Raw genomic sequence first — 20,000 nt, 5'->3', positions numbered from 1 at the left:
CGCTAGCAGTGGGCTAACATTCGCTGGAGGCTAACGCTAGCAGTGGGCTAACATTCGCTGGAGGCTAACGCTAGCAGTGGGCTAACATTCGCTGGAGGCTAACGCTAGCAGTGGGCTAACATTCGCTGGAGGCTAACACTAGCAGTGGGCTAACATTCGCTGGAGGCTAACGCTAGCAGTGGGCTAACATTCGCTGGAGGCTAACGCTAGCAGTGGGCTAACATTAGCTGGAGGCTAACGCTAGCAGTGGGCTAACATTAGCTGGAGGCTAACACTAGCAGTGGGCTAACATTCGCTGGAGGCTAACGCTAGCAGTGGGCTAACATTCGCTGGAGGCTAACACTAGCAGTGGGCTAACATTAGCTGGAGGCTAACGCTAGCAGTGGGCTAACATTCGCTGGAGGCTAACACTAGCAGTGGGCTAACATTAGCTGGAGGCTAACGCTAGCAGTGGGCTAACATTCGCTGGAGGCTAACGCTAGCAGTGGGCTAACATTAGCTGGAGGCTAACGCTAGCAGTGGGCTAACATTAGCTGGAGGCTAACGCTAGCAGTGGGCTAAAGCTCCACATCTAAATGTCCTCTGTGTTGTTGTCTGAATCCAGATCTCAGACATTAGAGATGAGTAACTGTGATTGGAGCTCTAGAGCTACAATATCAGAGAAGCGTTTCAGAGACGGAGAGGAAATGATGCTAATCTATTAACAACCCTTTCTCTCCGTCTCTGAAACGCTTCTCTGATATTGTCCGACTCTCTTTCTGACTGACTTTACTGAGACATCCACAGATTTATACGCCCTCAATTTATCTTTACAGCGCTGCCATTGGCCACCGGCCCGTTGGCCACCGGCCCGCTGGTGGTCTAATCTGGTCCCGTTGGTTCATGTTAACTCTCTCAACTCCCTCTGGTGATCCTGGAGAGAGTGACGGCACATGTTGAGAGAAACTAGCATTTTCTTCAGCCATTGTTAAAAAAACAAGACAACTATACTTGCTAGCCAGCGTTAGCTAACGTGAAGTGGACTAGAAGTGAAGTGGACTGGAAGTGAAGTGGACTGGGAGTGAAGTGGACTAGAAGTGAAGTGGACTGGGAGTGAAGTGGACTAGAAGTGAAGTGGACTGGGAGTGAAGTGGACTAGAAGTGAAGTGGACTGGGAGTGAAGTGGACTGGACTAAAAGTGAAGTGGAGTAGAAGTGAAGTGGACTAGAAGTGAAGTGGACTGGGAGTGAAGTGGACTAGAAGTGAAGTGGACTGGGAGTGAAGTTGACTGGACTAAAAGTGAAGTGGACTAGAAGTGAAGTGGACTGGGAGTGAAGTCGACTACAAGTGAAGTGGACTGGGAGTGAAGTGGACTAGAAGTGAAGTGGACTGGGAGTGAAGTGGACTGGACTTAAAGTGAAGTGGAGTAGAAGTGAAGTGGACTAGAAGTGAAGTGGACTGGACTAAAAGTGAAGTGGACTAGAAGTGAAGTGGGCCGAGGCTCAAAGGAACGATCAAACAAGAGTTTGAGTTATTTTATCAAGTGCTATTTACAACAGTAGTTACAGACTGTGTTCAGACAGACAGCAGCCGTTCAGACGACAGCTCCCTCCGTCTCAGTGACACCAACGGTAACGGATCAAACATCGTCTACTGGACTCGTTCAGGATTACTGATCCTCTGTGGGAGAACTCAGACTAAACCCAATACCGTGTCTAAAGGTGGATCTGAACCAGTGACCATTGAAATGCTTCGAAACCTCTCAAAGTATAACGCCTAAAGTCAATACAATAATGCAGATGTGTCCGATTCAAATTCAAACGAACGTTAGCTAACGTTAGCTTCCACGGCTGCTTGTTGTGACGTTAGTGAGCTTTACCCTGCCGTAGTCACGTAACGTTACAATAATTTAGTGCCGTAACAAAGTCTTGCATCACTTTACATTTTAAGGCGTAGTCGCTAAACATAAATATTTCCTCAGAGTGGGTCGAGGTCATGTGATCCCCTCTAATATTAAACATCCATCTCTAGACATGTCGTGTTTCCTGCGTCCTCGCTGCGTCTCTGCGATGACGTTGACCAGGAACTCGTCTGTAATAACTCACTGAGGACAGACGGCGAGACTTCTGGTTGAAGACTTTATGAAGGCTCTACTGTACAGTGAGTTACAGACGGGGGGGGGGGGGGGGAGCTGCCATCTGAAGGGTCGACCCGTCCACGTCAACATTGCATAAAGAAATCCATCGTCATCAGAACAAAGCAGAGCAGCAAGAAACCGAGAAAATAAAAACTCACAGTTGAAGGTTCTGAACAAACAGAGGTCAAAGGTCAAAGGACACGTAGCTCAGGAGAACAACACGTCAATTACAGGTGTGTGTGTGTGGCACTTTGATGGTGTGAAAAACCTCTGAGTGTGTGTGTGTGTGGAGGGGTTAGTGTCCTGTGGTCTGTTCACACCTGGTATCAACATGAGTCCTGGGTGATCGGATCACACCTGGTGTTAGAATGCGTCTCCAGTGACCACTTAATGCCAGGTGTGAACAGGGCCTCTGTGTCTCCATTAAAACCAGTTTCAGCCCCTGTTCACACCTGGTGTTAACATGCGTCCTGAGTGATCGGAACACGAGTGGTCACTCAGACGCACGTAGAGACGCATTCTTATGCCAGGTGTGAACTGACATATTAAGAGCCCAGTATTGTTTAGATTTCTTCTTCTGTTAATCTCCGACAGACCAGGCACAGGAAGTGCAGCGCCGCCTCCCGCCGGTTAAAAACGCATCAACTCATTTGTCTTTGCAAACGATCCGATAGTGAGTGGTCACTCAGACGCATTCTGACGCCAGGTGTGAACAGGGCCTTAGTGTTTAGTCTTAATGCTACAGGATATGTGTATGTGTGTGTACTATGTGTGATATTCACTAATTGCACTTGAGGATGAGCAGGTGGAGGTCACGTTACCGGTCGGATGACTGCAGTTTTGTTTTTTTTGGCATTTTTCTGGAAATGTTTGAAACAGTTGAAGAAAAAAAAAAAAAACTTGACTTCAAGTCAACCAGCTCAGAACTACAACTCCCATGATGCCTCGACACAATCAAAGCCTTACTGAATGCCAGTACGGGTTCTTCATATTCGTCCTCGTTAGAACTACTGATCAAAGTTAACGTTAGGACTCGGTCGGAGTGTTTCTTCTTCTTCCTGTAACGGTGTCAGACGGCAGTTTGAGCTTCATGTTGACAGAAAGATGGCCGACGAGGACGAGGACGAGGACGAGGACGAGGACGAGGACGAGGGTTTAGAGTTCTACTGGATTAAATCTACATCCTGAGCTGGTTGTGTTGAAGCAGAGTTGAACACAAATAAAGCAGCAGAAGAGGAAACATTAACAAACAGCATGAGGTCGTACAGACACGGTGAAGCTTATCGATCAACACAAAGTGACGGGAGTACGTGGTCACAGATGCTGGTGATGTCATCATGTCTAAAGGAATATTCAGTGACTCGTTCTACCTCATGATGGTCGTAATGCAGCAGATTAACCGGAGTGTTAAACTGCAGGTACACAGTGATGCTGGCGGATCACACCTCATCCACACGGTAACAGGAGTCCGCTGCCTGAAAACTGACGAATATTAGCCGGCAAGTTCAGAGTTCAGAGTTCAGAGGGGCGAATTGTTCAGTTTTCTTTCCTGAGAATTAAAAGTGGGAATATTTAACATTAAAGTGCAGGAGACAAAGTCTCTGAAACTCTAATATTTCTTGGGGACGACCTCCAGACGCCCCGCTCTAGTTTTGAAATCCTCCCTTTTTTGGGGGTCTCAGGATTTGCGAGTATAAAGCCTGGTTTATGGTCGCTGTAGTGAAGCCCGTGCGAGGTGCGCGCGCCAGAAAATTAGGCTTATCATGGCTTTCGCGTGGTGCGCGAAGGCTTCGCAAGATTAGTCTAACTTTCCGGTTAAACAAGTTGATTTTTTTCCTGGGTTAATAAATGATGGTATCGGATCGGTGCGTAGACTGGCGCACTCGCCGATACCTGATCCTGAATTTTGGGCAGTATCAGTATCAGAACAACTCTAATCATAACGGCTTGGTATATCCGCCTTCCTCGTTCTTCCTGTTTCCCTTTCTGAATGATGACTATAGACTACCGGCGCCTGCTGGCGTGGAGCGTTACTTCCTCTAAACGCAGGAGCAGAACGTACGTGCTAACTGGCCGTCGGCTGTCATCTTTACGGTGCATTCGAGTGCAACTTTTTAGCCAAGGTGACGGAACTGGTGGACTTCGTTCAATGTTCGATATATTTTACACATGTTAAATTACAGTGTTTAAATTACACCGTAGCTTCTGGGGGAGCCCTGCTTTTTGGGGGCAGGGTGGGTTTGTTATTGTCATCTATAGTGGTTATTTGCATAAAAACCCACAATTCAAATGATTATTTAAATATTTGCTTTGATTATAAAAAATCTTGGCAAGCTGTTTAGAGCCGGTGTTAGGAAGTTAGACAGGTCATAATTCTCTAATATCTATTTTATATTGATGTGAAAACATCTCCTTTAAACAACTGGATTTATTCAAGTTTCTAACCAAAAACTTAATTTTACGAGATTACATTTGAATCATGATAGCGTTGTAATTTACCTTCGCCCAATAGTCATTTTTCCTGAGCCGACATTTAACACCTCATAATAATAACTCAATGGCACCTCTGTTAACGTTGGTATCTCCGTTATTTATCCATTCAGGTTTGAGCTGCTAACGGCTGCTATCAGCTAGCAGCTAATGCTCCTCCTGATGATTTCAACACAGGTTTGTTGTTCAGTGTCGTTTTATCAGGGAAAAATATGGTATGCCCCTCAGGTTTAGTAGTAGCGTCACGCTGTTGAGCGCTTTTTTCTCTCTCCGCCATGTCTCTGATCCCAAACAAACTGAAACATGATGCAGCATGCGTATGCATCATTGTGCAGCGTAACTGTCAGAAAGCATCAAGAGGAATCGATGGTCATGGAGGCATGAGATGCCAAGAAAGCGGACAACTACGGTTCTCTGTTCCATCTCTAGCGTTTTCCCTGCCTGCCGAAGTGGCGGATGTCCTGATGATTTCACCCGCCACTGCCGACAACTTACCACCATTTATGATAACATTGTAATTTACCTTCACCCAATAGTCATTTTTCCTGAGTAGACTTTGAACGCCTCATAACAATACCTCAATGGCACCTTCGTTAACATTAGTAGCTCCGGTATTTAACCGATCAGGACTATGCTGCTAACGGCTGCTAATTCCAGACCCTGGCCCGCATCAGGGTTCCTGTCGTGTGAACAAGGCGTAACATCAGAACAATTTTGGGGTAAATTACCTTCATTTCACCATTTTTTTTAAAAATCAAGATCAGACCAAACTGTTCATCCTGGTGTGTTGACCAGAAGACTTTTACCAAGTCTTGGTAGAGCCTCTGTTGGAAGTACTACGGCAGTATCACTGTGTACTTGGTTTAATATACACATTTAAACCGCGCAGTAGGACCATTCTTCAGCAGTGTCACCGGTCTACTGATATGATTCATCATCTCAGGATTAAAGGCGAACACGATGTCCACCATCAACAGGAAAAGTGGTGATTTTTTACATTCTGTGCAAAATTAGACGAAAAGTAGTCCACATCATCATCATCATCATCATCATCATCATCAGTCTATTATCTCCGTCTACACTCATCAGTGTTTTCTTCTATTTACAGTTAGTTTCTAAGACGTTAGTACCATTGTCCTCCCCGGCGGGACGAAGAAATTCCTTCAGAGGGACAAAATCCACCTTCAGACAGAGCTCTGCTGTCTGGGTTTGAGACGTCCGTACGCGCCATTCGGCATCCCCTGGCAACTCCTGAATGTGTGTTTACAATCTTGTACGGTCGAGGTCTGGTTCAACAATCGTGTTGCTGTTCGAGGCTCGGTGTGGGTTAGAACGATGCTGAAGCTGCTTCACGACCTCCGCTCTAGTTTCCATCTTTAAATCTCATAATTCTGACTATTAATAACTATTCTCCCTTTATTAGAACAACTTTTCATGACTATGAAAACTTTCTCATAATTTACATTAGGGATGCACCGATACCGATACCAGTATCGGGTCCGATACTGTGCTCATGTACTCGTAAAACGGCTCCGATACAACGGCACCGATACCACTTTACAGCAGCGTGACGTTAACCTCTCGTCACCATCTCACGGCGCTCACACCCTCCAGCTGGCTCTTAACGAGGGTCTTTCGGTACTCGTATCGGTACTCGGTATTGGCAAGTACCCAAATGTAAGTACTTGTACTTGGTCTGAAAAAAAAAAGTGGTATCGGTGCATCACTAATAAGAAACATTACATCATATTTATGAGAATGGGAGACGGACGTCCATCGAGATACAGAATCAAAACTTTGCTCAAACATTTAATCTCTTGAATATTTAGTGTCGTGTTTCAGCTTCAGCTTAACTTAATAATATGTAATATGAGTTCTTTAGAGTAAAATTCGTCATATTATGAAGTGTAAATATGACCTTGGTGTTCGACCCGTAACCGGATCAGTGAGATGAACTTTGAACCAGCTTCGGTGACGTTTTCAGGAGTTGTTGGTTTTTCCGTCTCGTTTCCAGGATCCCTGATAATCATTAAACTAGCGTAACGTCAGAGCAGCTGTTCTCCATCTCAAGGTGGATTTTTTTTTCCGCCTCATCCTTCAGATTTAAAAACAACCTGCTGCTATTCAGCTGTCTATTATTTAAAAGGCATTGAGCAGGTAGAAAACACAGGGCACACAGTGAGAGAGGAGGAGAGGGGACGGGGAATAGAAAAATAAAAATAAAAAAATAAAAAACTTGTGGCAGACACAACTAGACGATCACCTCACTTCACTCTGTGGCAGAGAAACATAAAAAAATGTAAAGTTTCAGAGGAGGCGGGGCACCAGGCGAGGAGGAGGAGGAGAAGGAAGAGTCTCAGAAGAACTTGTCGTCAATGCGGAAGTGCGGTCGCGTGACGTCGTCCGGGTTGATGAAGACTGAGATGGACTTCCCGGGGTTCTCCGTGACCAGCTGCTGGAGCTTCTTGGCCAGCCGGTCGTCCGGCTGATTCTCTCCGCCGGCGTCGGACTGCGGCGACGGCAGGTTGTTGGCGCTGCCTCGCCACTGCAGTTCCACCGTCAACCTGTTGGCGGCCTTGGCGTGCTCGATGGTGGTGCGGAGGTGCTCGGCCGGGTCGGAGCGCACCGAGGAGAGTTTGCGGGCGTGCAGCACGGCCGTCTCGTCCGACAGGTGCTCCAGCATGTTGCACTGCGGGATGAAGTAGTTGGGACACATCTTGTTGACGAGGCAGTGCTGCAGGTCGTCGATCAGGCCCAGCAGGAAGTGGGCGGAGAAGTCGTCCTGGCCCAGGTAGTTGGTGGGGAGGCGGTCGCAGGCCCACAGCATGATGCTGCGGAGGTGGTAAGGGCTGATGGCTTTGGGCCGAGACAGCAGCTTGATGATGATGGCTTTACAGGCCTGGTACGCCTGCATCAGGCTGGTTGAGATGCACTTCTTCAGCTGCACCTCGCTGCGGGCGAATGACAGGCGCCACTCGTTCTCCTTGCGGCCTTTGTAAGAGCAGGCGGGGACGAGGTAGAAGCCGCTGATCACCTCCTCCTCGGTGATCTTCCCGTCCCAGAAGTGGTTCTCCATCAGCCAGCTCTGAGCGACGGCCGGCCAGCCCTTGAAGGACACCACGGGGACGATGTCGTAGAGCATCCGGCTGCTGCCGACGCCCAGGATGACGGAGATGATGGTGCCGTTCCTCTCCACCTTCTCCACCCTCGGCATCCCTCTTTGCGGCTTCTTCTGCACCTCCAGCAGCACCAGGGAGATGGACTGGTAGAACCAGTCGGCCACGAGTGTCGGGGAGAAGAAGTAGTTGGTGGTGCCGTTGATGTGGTCGACGATGGTGCAGCAGTCCTTCCACTTGTTGATGGTTCCCTCGTCGAAGAGGCGGAGGCTGAGCCAGGAGTGGCCCAGGGCCGAGTGCCTCATGTCCAGGGTCACCGGCTGGTTGCGGTCGTGGAGTTTGAGTGCCGGGACCAGCAGGGTGAAGTCCATGTCGTAGTCCGTGCCGCGGGCATAGACGCTTAGCTCGTCCAGGTCCATGTCCACCACGCCCTCGCGGACGCCTCCAGACAGGAGGAGGTACTCATTGGCCACCGGCAGCTTCTGGTCCAACTTCTGGACCATTCCTGAGAGACAAGAGGAGGACAGATCGGACATTACAATATATACACATACGGACGCAACAGAGCACGCTATATTGTCTTATTGTGTATCGACAACTTGTTCAGGCTTCAAACAACGGTTACGTTTCAGATTGTCTGATGCTGAATTGTGAATTTTCACCTCACTGTACTCACATACATTTATTTTGGTACATTAAATGGATTATTTTATTTATTTATTGAGTCATTTATTTGATTTTGGCAGGTTTTGTCCTCCATAGAAGAGGCATCAAATGAAGCAATGCGAAGCCACCAGAGAGCGGTCCCCTTCAGGGTCAGTTTGGAGACTGGTTTTATTGTGTTCACCCTCCTTTAACAGTTGGACTGGATCGTTCTGGACTAGTTTTCCGCCCTGCTGAACCTTTAATATGAAAGGACACACACACACTTCCTGGCTGATGGCTGCATTCCTGAGCTGTAGAGGACGGACTCTGTTTGTCTCTCAGAGACAGTCTGAACTCTCTGTCCTGCTGCTGCTGTGAGCTGACCGTCACCGACAATAATCCACCACGGCTACACATTACATCACATTATTACACGGCTGTGTTGAATACTCCATTCTGATTGGTCAATCATGGCGTGCTGAGTTCTGTAATATCTGTATAACAAACCGTTGCTACGTAAAACAGACCGTTGCTACGTATAGCAGACCGTTGCTACATATAGCAGACCGTTGCTACGTATAGCAGACCGCTGCAACGTAAAACAGACCGTTGCTACGTATAGCAGACCGTTGCTACGTAAAACAGACCGTTGCTACGTATAGCAGACCGTTGCTACGTATAGCAGACCGTTGCTACGTGTAACAGACCGTTGCTACGAATAACAGACCGTTGCTACGTATAGCAGACCGTTGCTACGTATAGCAGACCATTGCTACGTAAAACAGACCGTTGCTACGTATAGCAGACCGTTGCTACGTAAAACAGACCGTTGCTACGTGTAAAAGACCGTTGCTACGCAAAACAGACCGTTGCTACGTATAGCAGACCGTTGCTACGTGTAACAGACCGTTGCTACGAATAACAGACCGTTGCTACGTATAGCAGACCGTTGCTACGTATAGCAGACCGTTGCTACGTAAAACAGACCGTTGCTACGTATAGCAGACCGTTGCTACGTAAAACAGACCGTTGCTACGTGTAAAAGACCGTTGCTACGTGTAACAGACCGTTGCTACGAATAACAGACCGTTGCTACGTATAGCAGACCGTTGCTACGTATAGCAGACCGTTGCTACGTATAGCAGACCGTTGCTACGTATAGCAGACCGTTGCTATGGACACAGTTCTGATGTCTGATTGAACCAGACGAGTGACCTCACTCTGTCAGAACACACTCTGTCTGAAACATCATTGACGCAGCGAGGCTTCCTGATGATCACGTCTGACTTTATCACCATTAGAATCAGGAGGCTACGAGTGTATGGAGGACAGAACCTGCCAAAATCAAAAATAAATGAATAAATAAATGACTCGATCAAAAAATATATATGTCATTAAATGTAGCAATGATAATATAAAAAGTAAATGTAAATATCACTTTAATGTTGCAGCTGGTAAAGGTGGGGCTTATTTTAATTATTCTTTTGGATATTTTAAGAATTCATTTTTACATATTTTTGTCTGATAATCTATTCATATTTTTCGTATATTATACAAATTTTTGTCTGATAATTCATAGGACATTTTATTGATGTTATTTTGGATATTTAAAAAAGAAAGATTGATACTTAATTAATATTTTATTAATGTATTTTATTTTTTTACAATATTTTACAAATTTTTATATTTTTCTAATATTTTTGGGATATTTTATTTGTTCATCAGTTTACTGTTGCAGCTGGTAAAGGTGGAGATACTTTTAATTAGTTTTGGGATATTTTACAAATATTTGTCTGAGAATTTATTAATATTTTACTTGTAATTCAAGAATATTTTACTAATATTTTTTGGGATATTTAAATATTTTTATACTTTACTAGTATTTTTCTGCTGTTTTACTAATATTTCTCAGGGTGGAGGGGGGTACCGGGGTTCAGGGTGGAGGGGGGTACCGGGGTTCAGGGTGGAGGGGGGTACTGGGGTTCAGGGTGGAGGGTACTGGGGTTCAGGGTGGAGGGGGGTACCGGGGTTCAGGGTGGAGGGGGGTACTGGGGTTCAGGGTGGAGGGTACTGGGGTTCAGGGTGGAGGGTACCGGGGTTCAGGGTGGAGGGGGTTACCGGGGTTCAGGGTGGAGGGGGTTACCGGGGTTCAGGGTGGAGTGGGGTACTGGGGTTCAGGGTGGAGGGTACCGGGGTTCAGGGTGGCAGGTATCGGGGTTCAGGGTGGAGGGGGTTACCGGGGTTCAGGGTGGAGGGGGGTACCGGGTGGTAGCTGGTGGTCTAGTGATGGTGTAGTGGTGGTGTAGTGATGGTGTAGCTGATGGTGTAGCTGGTGGTGTAGTGATGGTGTAGCTGGTGGTGTAGTGATGGTGTAGCTGTTGTGGTGGTTGTGGTGGTTGTTGTGGTGGTGTAGCTGGTGGTGTAGTGATGGTGTAGCTGATGTGGTTGTTGTGGTTGTTGTTGTGGTGGTGTAGCTGGTGGTCTAGTGATGGTGTAGTGGTGGTGTAGTGATGGTGTAGCTGTTGTGGTGGTTGTGGTGGTTGTTGTGGTGGTGTAGCTGGTGGTGTAGTGATGGTGTAGCTGATGTGGTTGTTGTGGTTGTTGTGGTGGTGTAGCTGGTGGTGTAGTGATGGTGTAGCTGGTGGTGTAGTGGTGGTGTAGTGATGGTGTAGCTGTTGTGGTGGTTGTGGTGGTTGTTGTGGTGGTGTAGCTGGTGGTCTAGTGATGGTGTAGTGATGGTGTAGTGGTGGTGTAGTGATGGTGTAGCTGGTGGTGTAGCTGGTGGTGTAGTGATGGTGTAGCTGTTGTGGTGGTTGTGATGGTGTAGCTGGTGGTGTAGCTGGTGGTGTAGTGATGGTGTAGCTGTTGTGGTGGTTGTGGTGGTGTAGTGATGGTGTAGTGGTGGTGTAGTGATGGTGTAGCTGTTGTGGTGGTTGTGGTGGTGTAGTGATGGTGTAGTGGTGGTGTAGTGATGGTGTAGTGGTGGTGTAGTGATGGTGTAGCTGTTGTGGTGGTTGTGATGGTGTAGCTGGTGGTGTAGCTGGTGGTGTAGTGATGGTGTAGCTGTTGTGGTGGTTGTGGTGGTGTAGTGATGGTGTAGTGGTGGTGTAGTGATGGTGTAGCTGTTGTGGTGGTTGTGGTGGTGTAGTGATGGTGTAGTGGTGGTGTAGTGATGGTGTAGTGGTGGTGTAGTGATGGTGTAGTGGTGGTGTAGTGATGGTGTAGTGGTGGTGTAGTGATGGTGTAGCTGTTGTGGTGGTTGTGGTGGTGTAGTGATGGTGTAGTGGTGGTGTAGTGATGGTGTAGTGGTGGTGTAGTGATGGTGTAGCTGTTGTGGTGGTTGTGGTGGTGTAGTGATGGTGTAGTGGTGGTGTAGTGATGGTGTAGCTGTTGTGGTGGTTGTGGTGGTGTAGTGATGGTGTAGTGGTGGTGTAGTGATGGTGTAGTGGTGGTGTAGTGATGGTGTAGCTGTTGTGGTGGTTGTTGCTCACCCAGCATGGAGAAGATGAAGTCTTTGGCCGTGTGGATCTCCAGGGCTCGCTGGTCGTCGTACTCCCGCTGGTCGTGTTTGCTGAACTCCTGGATGAGCCGGTTCAGGTCCTCCATGCGGGCCGCCGACCTGAAGTCCAGCTCCGGTCCTCCTCCTCCTCCTCCGCTGTGAGGGATCCTCCCGCTGCTGGTCGGGCTGTTCCCGCTGGAGAGAGCAGGAGCCGCCATCTTCCCTCCACACAGCTTCACTACCGCTACCTCTCTGCTGCTGTGCTGCTGCTGCTGCTGCTCTCCGGTCTGAGCCGAGCCGAGCCGAGCGGAGCCGAGCCGAGCCGAGACCCGACGAACACACAACACACAACCACCGGAAACAACAAACGCACACTTCGGCTGCTCACCGCCTTCAAAATAAATGTGCTGCTTCGTTCAGGACGGAAGAGTTAAAAAATAAGTGCTTTTATTTTTTAAATGTATTAAATATATTTATTTTACAAAGACACATTAATGGACAAAAGGCTGTTTTGGGCAGATGTTTATTATTATTATTATTATTAATAAAGTAAAATATAATTATAATTAAAACCGAGCTCATGGTTGTGGCTCCCAAGGCCCTGCTCCGGAAGGTTGGGGATCTCCACCTGGATGTTGATGGCTGTTCCTTCTCCCCATCCTCGGAAGTCCGCAACCTGGGTGTCATCCTGGACCCAACACTATCATTCCAATCTCATATCAGGTTCATCACCAAATCCGCCTTCTTCCACCTCAAAAACATCTCACGTCTCCGGTAATCACTCTCTGACTCTGTGGCAGAAACCCTCATCCACGCTTTCGTCACCTCCCGTTTGGACTACTGCAATGGAGTTCTGTCCGGGGTTCCCAGCAAAGCCCTGGACAGGCTCCAGTATGTGCAAAACTCGGCTGCCAGGGTTCTCACCCGCACCAAGCCCTGGCAGCACATCACCCCCACCCTCATCCACCTCCACTGGCTCCCGGTCAAGTCCCGCATCACCTACAAAATCCTCCTCCTCACCTACAAATCCCTCAACGCCCTGGCTCCTCAGTACCTATCTGACCTCCTCCACCCTTACACACAGCCCCGGAACCTTAGATCCTCAGGCACGGGTCAGCTCTCCGTCCCTCACACAAGAATGAGAACTTTTGGGGACAGAGCCTTCAGTGTGACAGCCCCCACACTTTGGAACTCTCTCCCTATAGAGCTCCGCAACGCACCATCTCTGGACACCTTCAAAAGACTCCTCAAAACCCACCTCTTCACCAAGGCCTATGGCCTCTAGCTACTGTTACATTTGTTGTATTTATTTATGTCTTTGTTAAGCGTCCTTGGGTTTCATGAAAGGCGCTATATAAATCCAAGATATTATTATTATTATTATTATTATTATTATTATTATTATTATAATTAAGATATCAGCATAAATGTGCTGCTTCGTTCAGGTTGGAAGTGTTAAAACATATATGATTTTATTTATTCAGCTTCATCAAGAATAAATAAATAAATTACTCAATAAATAAATAAATATGCCATTAAATGTATCAAAATAATATTAAAATAAATATAGGTATTAATTAATTGAAAAAATGTGATATATATGGATATTTTTGCTTTAATTTAATTATTTAATTATTTATTTATCTATATACTCTTTAATTTTTCCTTTTATTTATTTATTTTAACTTTAAATGTATTTATTTATTTATTTATTTTGACCTTAAATGTATTTATTTATTTATTTTAAATGTATTTATTTATTTTAACTTTAAATGTATTTATTTTAACTTTAAATGTATTTATTTATTTATTTTAACTTTAAATATATTGATTTATTTTAACTTTACATTTATTTATTCATTTTAACTTTAAATGTATTTATTTATTGATTTTTGAATTTATGTTAAATTCATTTTTAACGTATTTATTCATTATTAAATTGTATATATTTATGAATTTATTCATTTCTGCAATTTAATAATGAATAAATAAACGTTGATATAAATTTGAAATAAATAGAAAAATGCAAAAATAAATAAATACATTTAAAAGTTTAAATTTAAATAAAATAAATAAATAATAGGGAAAATTAAATAAGAGAGTAGACACTTAAATTAATACAAAGGCAAATAAATAAAGCAAATTAAAACAGAAATATAAATTCATCATTTTATCAATTAATTAATTACTTTTTATTTTGAATATTTTTGGTACATTTAATAGCATATTAATTAATTAATTAATTATAATAATATGGATTATATTTATTTTTATTCATATATATATATATATATTTTATTTATTTTTATTTTGATCTGCTATAAAAAAAAACCCCACAAAACTCAAGTTAAACTAAAATAAAATTAAAACTACACAATATTAAAATAATTGAGATGCTCCATAAAAACACCAACATCATGACAGACTATAAAACATCCAGATGAAATCCTGCAGGAGAGACGGACGGATGTATAAAAGAACAACAGTCGGTGATCTGATCGGTTTTATTGTCATTAAAAGCTGATTTCTGTACAGAAGGATTCATTTCATATATCCACATTTACACGAGACGCGAGAGGAATAAAACTCAGTTTCAGATCTGAAGCTGAAAAATGGAGAAATAATAAAAACAAAGAGAGTAAAGAGTGACGTGCGTGTTCGCTTCTCTCCGGTGGTCACAGCCTGTAAATACACTTTCTTATTTTGAAAGGGTTGACAGGAAGTGTTAGTCAGCTGTTGGAGTCTTCACATTTGCTGCAGTCACTTTAAAATCACATTAACTTTTTCTTTGTTTGATTTCATCACATCATCATCAGAGTGTCCTTGAACGCACCACTGAGATATGTCTGGAAAGAAGATCATCAATAATCAATAATCAATAAAACAAACTGATGGATGGTTCTGAAAATGATCAGCAGGGAATTTAAATGTTATTTGTGTTTAATGGGTTAAAACCATTAAATGTGGAAGTGAAGAAACGCAGAATAAACTATTAAAACATGACGTTTAATCTCAACGGTCTGTAGTTCTGCCTCTCAAACGTCAACAGAGTGAGACCTCTCCTTTTATTGCTCTACATTTAACACTTTAAATCAATATTATGTCGTAGAAGTGAGTATTAAATTATAATAAACCTCATCACACCAAAGAGCTCGAACTATAATCAGGACTTTAAATACGTCGTCACTCAGATCATCGTCTCGTACCTTCGATTAAAACATGTCTTTTTTTTTTCTTTTATCACGTGCAACAATAAAAACGATAAAACTCTCCAGTTCCTGTGTCCTGGGATTAAAAACTAAACTCCTGAATTATTATAAGAGTTTAAACAAGATCCCCTGTATGGAGGACGGAACCTGCCAAAATCTGAGATGAATAAATGAATAAATAAATGTCTCGATATATAAAGAAATAGTCCATTAATGTACCACAAATAATATAAAAAATAATTGCATTAATTGAAAAAATGTATCATAAATATATATTTCGGTTTTAATTTGATTCTTTATTTATTTAACTTTGTATTAATTCTCCTATCTATCTAATCTCCTATTTAAATTTCCCTTTCATTTATTTATTTATTCAATTTATTTATTTATTTTTAAATGTATTTATTCATTTTTAAATTGTATGATTTATTTATGTTTGTATTCATTTATCTGTGCAATGAAATAATGAATAAATATTTTCAAATAAATTATAAATATGTTTATTTTATTAACTTTTAAATTTATTTATTTGTCAATTTATTTATTTATTTATTTAAAATTCATTTTTAAATGTATCTATTCATTATTAAATTGTATGATTTTATTTATGTTTTTATTCATTTATTTCTACAATTTAATAATGAATGAAGATTTTGAAATACATTTAAAATAAATAATTTTTATTAATTATTATTTTGTTAGTTTTTGCATTTATATTGTATTTATTTTACATTTATTTTTAAATTGCATTCATTCTTTCATTATTAAATTATATTTATTTATGTAATTATTTCCGCAATTTAATACTGAATAAATATATGTTGAAATGAATTTAAAATACATAAATTTAAAAGTTAAAAAAAAGAAATATACAAAAGCAAAAATTTAATAGAGTAGATAGAAAGGGTAATTAATACAAAGTTAAATAAATAAAGAAGCAAATTAAAGCAGAAATATCAATATGTGACATATTTGATCAATTAATTAATGCCTACATTTTTTTGGTACATTTAAAGGCATATTTATTTATTTATCAAGTAATTTATTTATTTTTGATTTTGGCAGGTCCTGTCCTCCATATCTCTGAGGGCTGAGAAACCCCCAAAACAAATCCTGAATTTCATCTGAAACCAAGCCTGAGATCCTGAGGTCACCTGATCCACAGCTGCTGGTTCTGAGTCCAGGTTCCAGTTTATTGATCCAGACTGAACCGGAGTCAGAGGTCCTGATGGTCTGAACCGTGTTTAACTCAATCCGGTTCGGTCCAGAGTCCGGCTCGGTCCAGAATTCGGCTCGGTCCAGAGTCTGGTTTGGTCCAGAGTTCGGCTCGGTCCAGAGTTCGGTTTGGTCCAGAGTTCGGCTCGGTCCAGAGTCCGGTTCGGTCCAGAGTCCGGCCCGGTCCAGAGTCCGGCTCGGTCCAGAGTCCGGTTCGGTCCAGAGTCCGGTTCGCTCCAGAGAACTGGTTCCCTTTTACTGATCCTCTACGAGGCATTTTTAAGTCCAGAAGTCCTGCAGGACACGTCGTCCTGAAGTCCAACAGAGATGCAGCTACAGAACAGGAAGTCGGCCCGAATCACACGAGACGTTTAAATCTAAAGAAATGATTTTAAATCTGAAACACGAGAAGAAGAAAAGTACGGAATCTATTTCATTTATTTACTCTGTGGTTATACAGTATATTCTGTGTTTGATGCACATATTTTGTTACATATTTCTTATATTTATTTATATATATTGTGGTATATATCAAAGCATTATGTGCATACTTTACATGTTACAAACTACTTTATTTATATTTTTCTTATATTTCTTTAAGCTTTATATATAATTTATAAGAACAACTAATAATGTCCTAATTTAATTAAATCTAATTAATTTAAGTATTTCTGATTCTGATTTAAATGGTAAAGGTTTTACCAGGATCATCATTTTAAGTTATTTAATATTTGTTCATGTGTGAAACAGGTCAAAACGGTTTTGTCAGGTATTTGTTTGTTGCTGTAATTCTCATTTTGGCCACAGGAGGCTGAAGTGCACCACTGGCTGGAACAACACCACCTCCTGTTCTAAATGGGACTAAATGAATTCCTGTTTTCTTCCAGGTGAGATTTAATTTGCTAGGCTACTATTGTGGCTGCTTCGCTAGCTATCTCTCTCTCTATCTCTGTCTCTGTCTCTGTGTCTCTCTCTCTCTCTCTATCTCTCTCTCTCTCTCTCTCTATCTATCTATCTATCTCTCTCTCTATCCCCCCAGCCGGTCTCGGCAGATGGCCGCCCGCCCTGCGCCCGGTTCTGCTCCAGGTTTCTTCCCAGTAATCGGGGAGTGTTTCCTGGCCACAGTGCGCTTGGTGGATCCTGTTGGGTCTCAAAACTATGGTGTACGGTCATAGACCTGCTCTACATATAAAGCGTCTTGAGATAACTTCTGTTGTGATTTGACGCTATACAAAAATAAATTGATTTGAATTTATATAACTTTACTAACACATTTTTTAAGAACCTATTTATGATGCAAACTGCATGTGATGATCATAAAGTGGGCATGTCTGTAAAGGGGAGACTCGTGGGTACCCAGAGAACCCATTTACATTCACTGATCTGGAGGTCAGAGGTCAAGGGACCCCTTTGGAAATGACCATGACAGTTTTTCCTCGCCAACATTTAGTGTAAGTTTGGAGCGTTATTTAACCTCCTTCATGACCAGCTAGTCTGGCATGGTTGGTACCGATGGATTCATTAGGTTTTATAGTTTCATATGATACCAGTATCTTATCATGTTAACTTTGACACCCCTAGTTTTTATCTCACGAAATATCCCGCTTCAGTCCATATTTGTTGGCGTTTAGCCTTTCAAAAACAACATTTTCACTACAGTCAAAACACTGTTTCATATGATACCAGTATCTTCACTCTCAAACTGAATGTTTCTGCTATTTTAATATTTTTTGGGGATATTTTCTCATAACATTTTGGACGTTTTACAAATCTTTGTCTGACCCTTTGCTAATATGTTTTTGCTATTTTACTAATATTTTTGGGATATTTAAACTATTTTCATCGATATTTTAACTATTTTTTGGGATAATCTACTGATTTATTTTTTATGTTTTACTAATATTTTTTGTATGATTTTGTTATTCCCTCTGTCCTTAAAACTGCGCCGCTACAACCTAAAAATCTCAAGCTGTGTTAAAGCGTTAAAGAAATTAGTGCCGTTAAAAAGACTTTGCGTTATTATCATGTTAACTTTGACAACTCTAATAAATACAAATAAATAATAAATATAAAAAAATATGTGCATCAAACAGATACAATATATAACCACAGTGTAAATAAATTAATAAAATGGATCACCAGATCTGTTGTTTTTTTTGTGCCTGTCAGGGCTTCCGTAGAAGTGCATTTTTATATTTAACAGATTTTTCTGATTTCAAATCGATTTGTTTCAGTAAAGAGAGTTGATTCTTTTCTCAGCTGGAGGTGAAGTTAAGAGTTTGTTGTGATTATAATTAACTGATTAATAATAATCCACTCATCCTCCGTCCTCTAATCAGGGCTGCTCTTCGTCCACCAGGGACGTCTGTCGTCTCCTCGCAGGAAGTCAAACGTTCACACAGTTTTTAATGAAACTGAAATGATTAAACGTTGATCTGATGTTCTTCTCAACGTCTCCGGAGAGAAAAGACACGTCTCTGGTGGATCTCACGTCTCACGGCTCGCTGTGACTCAAACAGCCGCTCCGGTGGCGCCGGCGCTTCAGAGAACATCGTCGGGGTTTTCCTGGACGGGCGTCCTGGTTTTGCGCGGGCGCGGCCGCAGCGTGGAGAAGCAGGACGAGGCGGTGAGGGCGATGCGGCTCAGGCCCACGTTCAGGCAGTGGACCTCGGAGGTGACGGGAACCTCGGAGAAGAGGGCGCGGTCCCGGGTCAGCCGGGCCGAGGTGACGCCGCTGCCGCTGCCACCGCCACCGCCGGCGTCGCTGCTCTCGATGTCTTTGACGATGTTGAGGATCTCCTGGCGCTCCGCCTGCCGAGTCATCCCACGGATGTTCAAGATGGCCGACACGTGCTTCTTCCTGCACACAGAGAGGAAAAAACCAAACACATGTTTTAATGTTAAATGTCAGAACAAAACTTTTAGAAGACTTGAGTCTGACCTCGTCTCGCATCTAAAGACAACGTGTCTTCAGTCTCAGAGTTTTTAGTCTCAGACTATAATAAGACTGGAGATCTTTCAGGGTCACTATTTAAAGACTACAACTAGATTCCTTTAGAGATGATGTCACTTCCTGCTCCTGGGGGAAATGTGCAAGAAGAAAAACTGTTGAGGAACAAGTGGACAGAAGCTGTAAGTGCGATTTATTTTCCCATAGAAAACAATGGGAAATCAATGTAAAGAGAGCTAAAAAACACTCCTCTTTGGGGCCTTACAGATTCACCATACTTCAACATAGAAAAATTATTAAAAGTTTAAACGGGTCACGAGACTTGGGACTTTATTGGGCCAAATGGGCATTTTAATAGCTGTCACGGTTTTCACGTAATCGCAGTTTACGTTTTGTGAAATTTTCAGACCGTTTCAGATTTGTAATGCGTGTGTATTGGACGGAAGCTAGAGTGCGTGACATCACAGCTAGAGTGGAGGAGAGCTTTAAAATCTTTTGAAAATGTTCCGAACAAATTGCTCCAATTTGCACTCTTTATAGATAAAATTTAGATCAAATTGTAGGAAATCTTGTGCTGGTCGCAGACATATTACCATGGAATCAGTCGGACTTACACATTTGGTGATAAATGCCTGGGAGTGACACAGAATCCAAGCATCAGCCCCATAGAGACCCATGGTAACTTTGGCCTCACTTTTTGGATCAGAGCAAAAGTTGCCAGTTTTCTAAACTGCTCCCGTGGTCACATTTTTGATGCTAC

The 20,000-nt window shown here is 42.9% G+C and overlaps 1 protein-coding gene and 1 pseudogene across 1 annotated transcript; both read right to left on the bottom strand.

Moving 5' to 3' along the window:
• Positions 1-1,500: 1,500 nt before the first annotated feature.
• On the bottom strand, positions 1,501-12,228 carry LOC141771044 (nucleotidyltransferase MB21D2). The gene is made up of 2 exons (XM_074640943.1): positions 11,859-12,228; positions 1,501-8,227 (listed from the first exon to the last, which is right to left on the bottom strand). The coding sequence occupies exons 1-2, from the start codon at positions 12,082-12,084 to the stop codon at positions 6,963-6,965; spliced, it is 1,491 nt and encodes a 496-aa protein (XP_074497044.1). The 5' UTR covers positions 12,085-12,228; the 3' UTR covers positions 1,501-6,962.
• Positions 12,229-14,356: 2,128 nt separating this feature from the next.
• Positions 14,357-20,000, bottom strand: part of LOC141770887 (uncharacterized) — a 26,813-nt pseudogene continuing 21,169 nt past the window's right edge.

The sequence above is a fragment of the Sebastes fasciatus genome, chromosome 7 (assembly GCF_043250625.1).
Source record: "Sebastes fasciatus isolate fSebFas1 chromosome 7, fSebFas1.pri, whole genome shotgun sequence".
In the NCBI taxonomy this organism is placed as follows: Eukaryota; Metazoa; Chordata; class Actinopteri; order Perciformes; family Sebastidae; genus Sebastes; species Sebastes fasciatus.
Note: the sequence above shows the minus strand (reverse complement) of the source record. Positions and strands in the feature narration are given on the sequence as shown.

What these genes read in the sequence shown, in the direction of transcription:
- LOC141771044 (XM_074640943.1), bottom strand. Translation starts at nt 12,084, where the DNA reads ATGGCGGCTCCTGCTCTCTCCAGCGGGAACAGCCCGACCAGCAGCGGG. An exon ending in CTTCATCTTCTCCATGCTGG is followed by an intron (nt 8,228 to 11,858) that starts GTGAGCAACAAC and finishes CTTGTCTCTCAG; the next exon opens with GAATGGTCCAGAAGTTGGAC.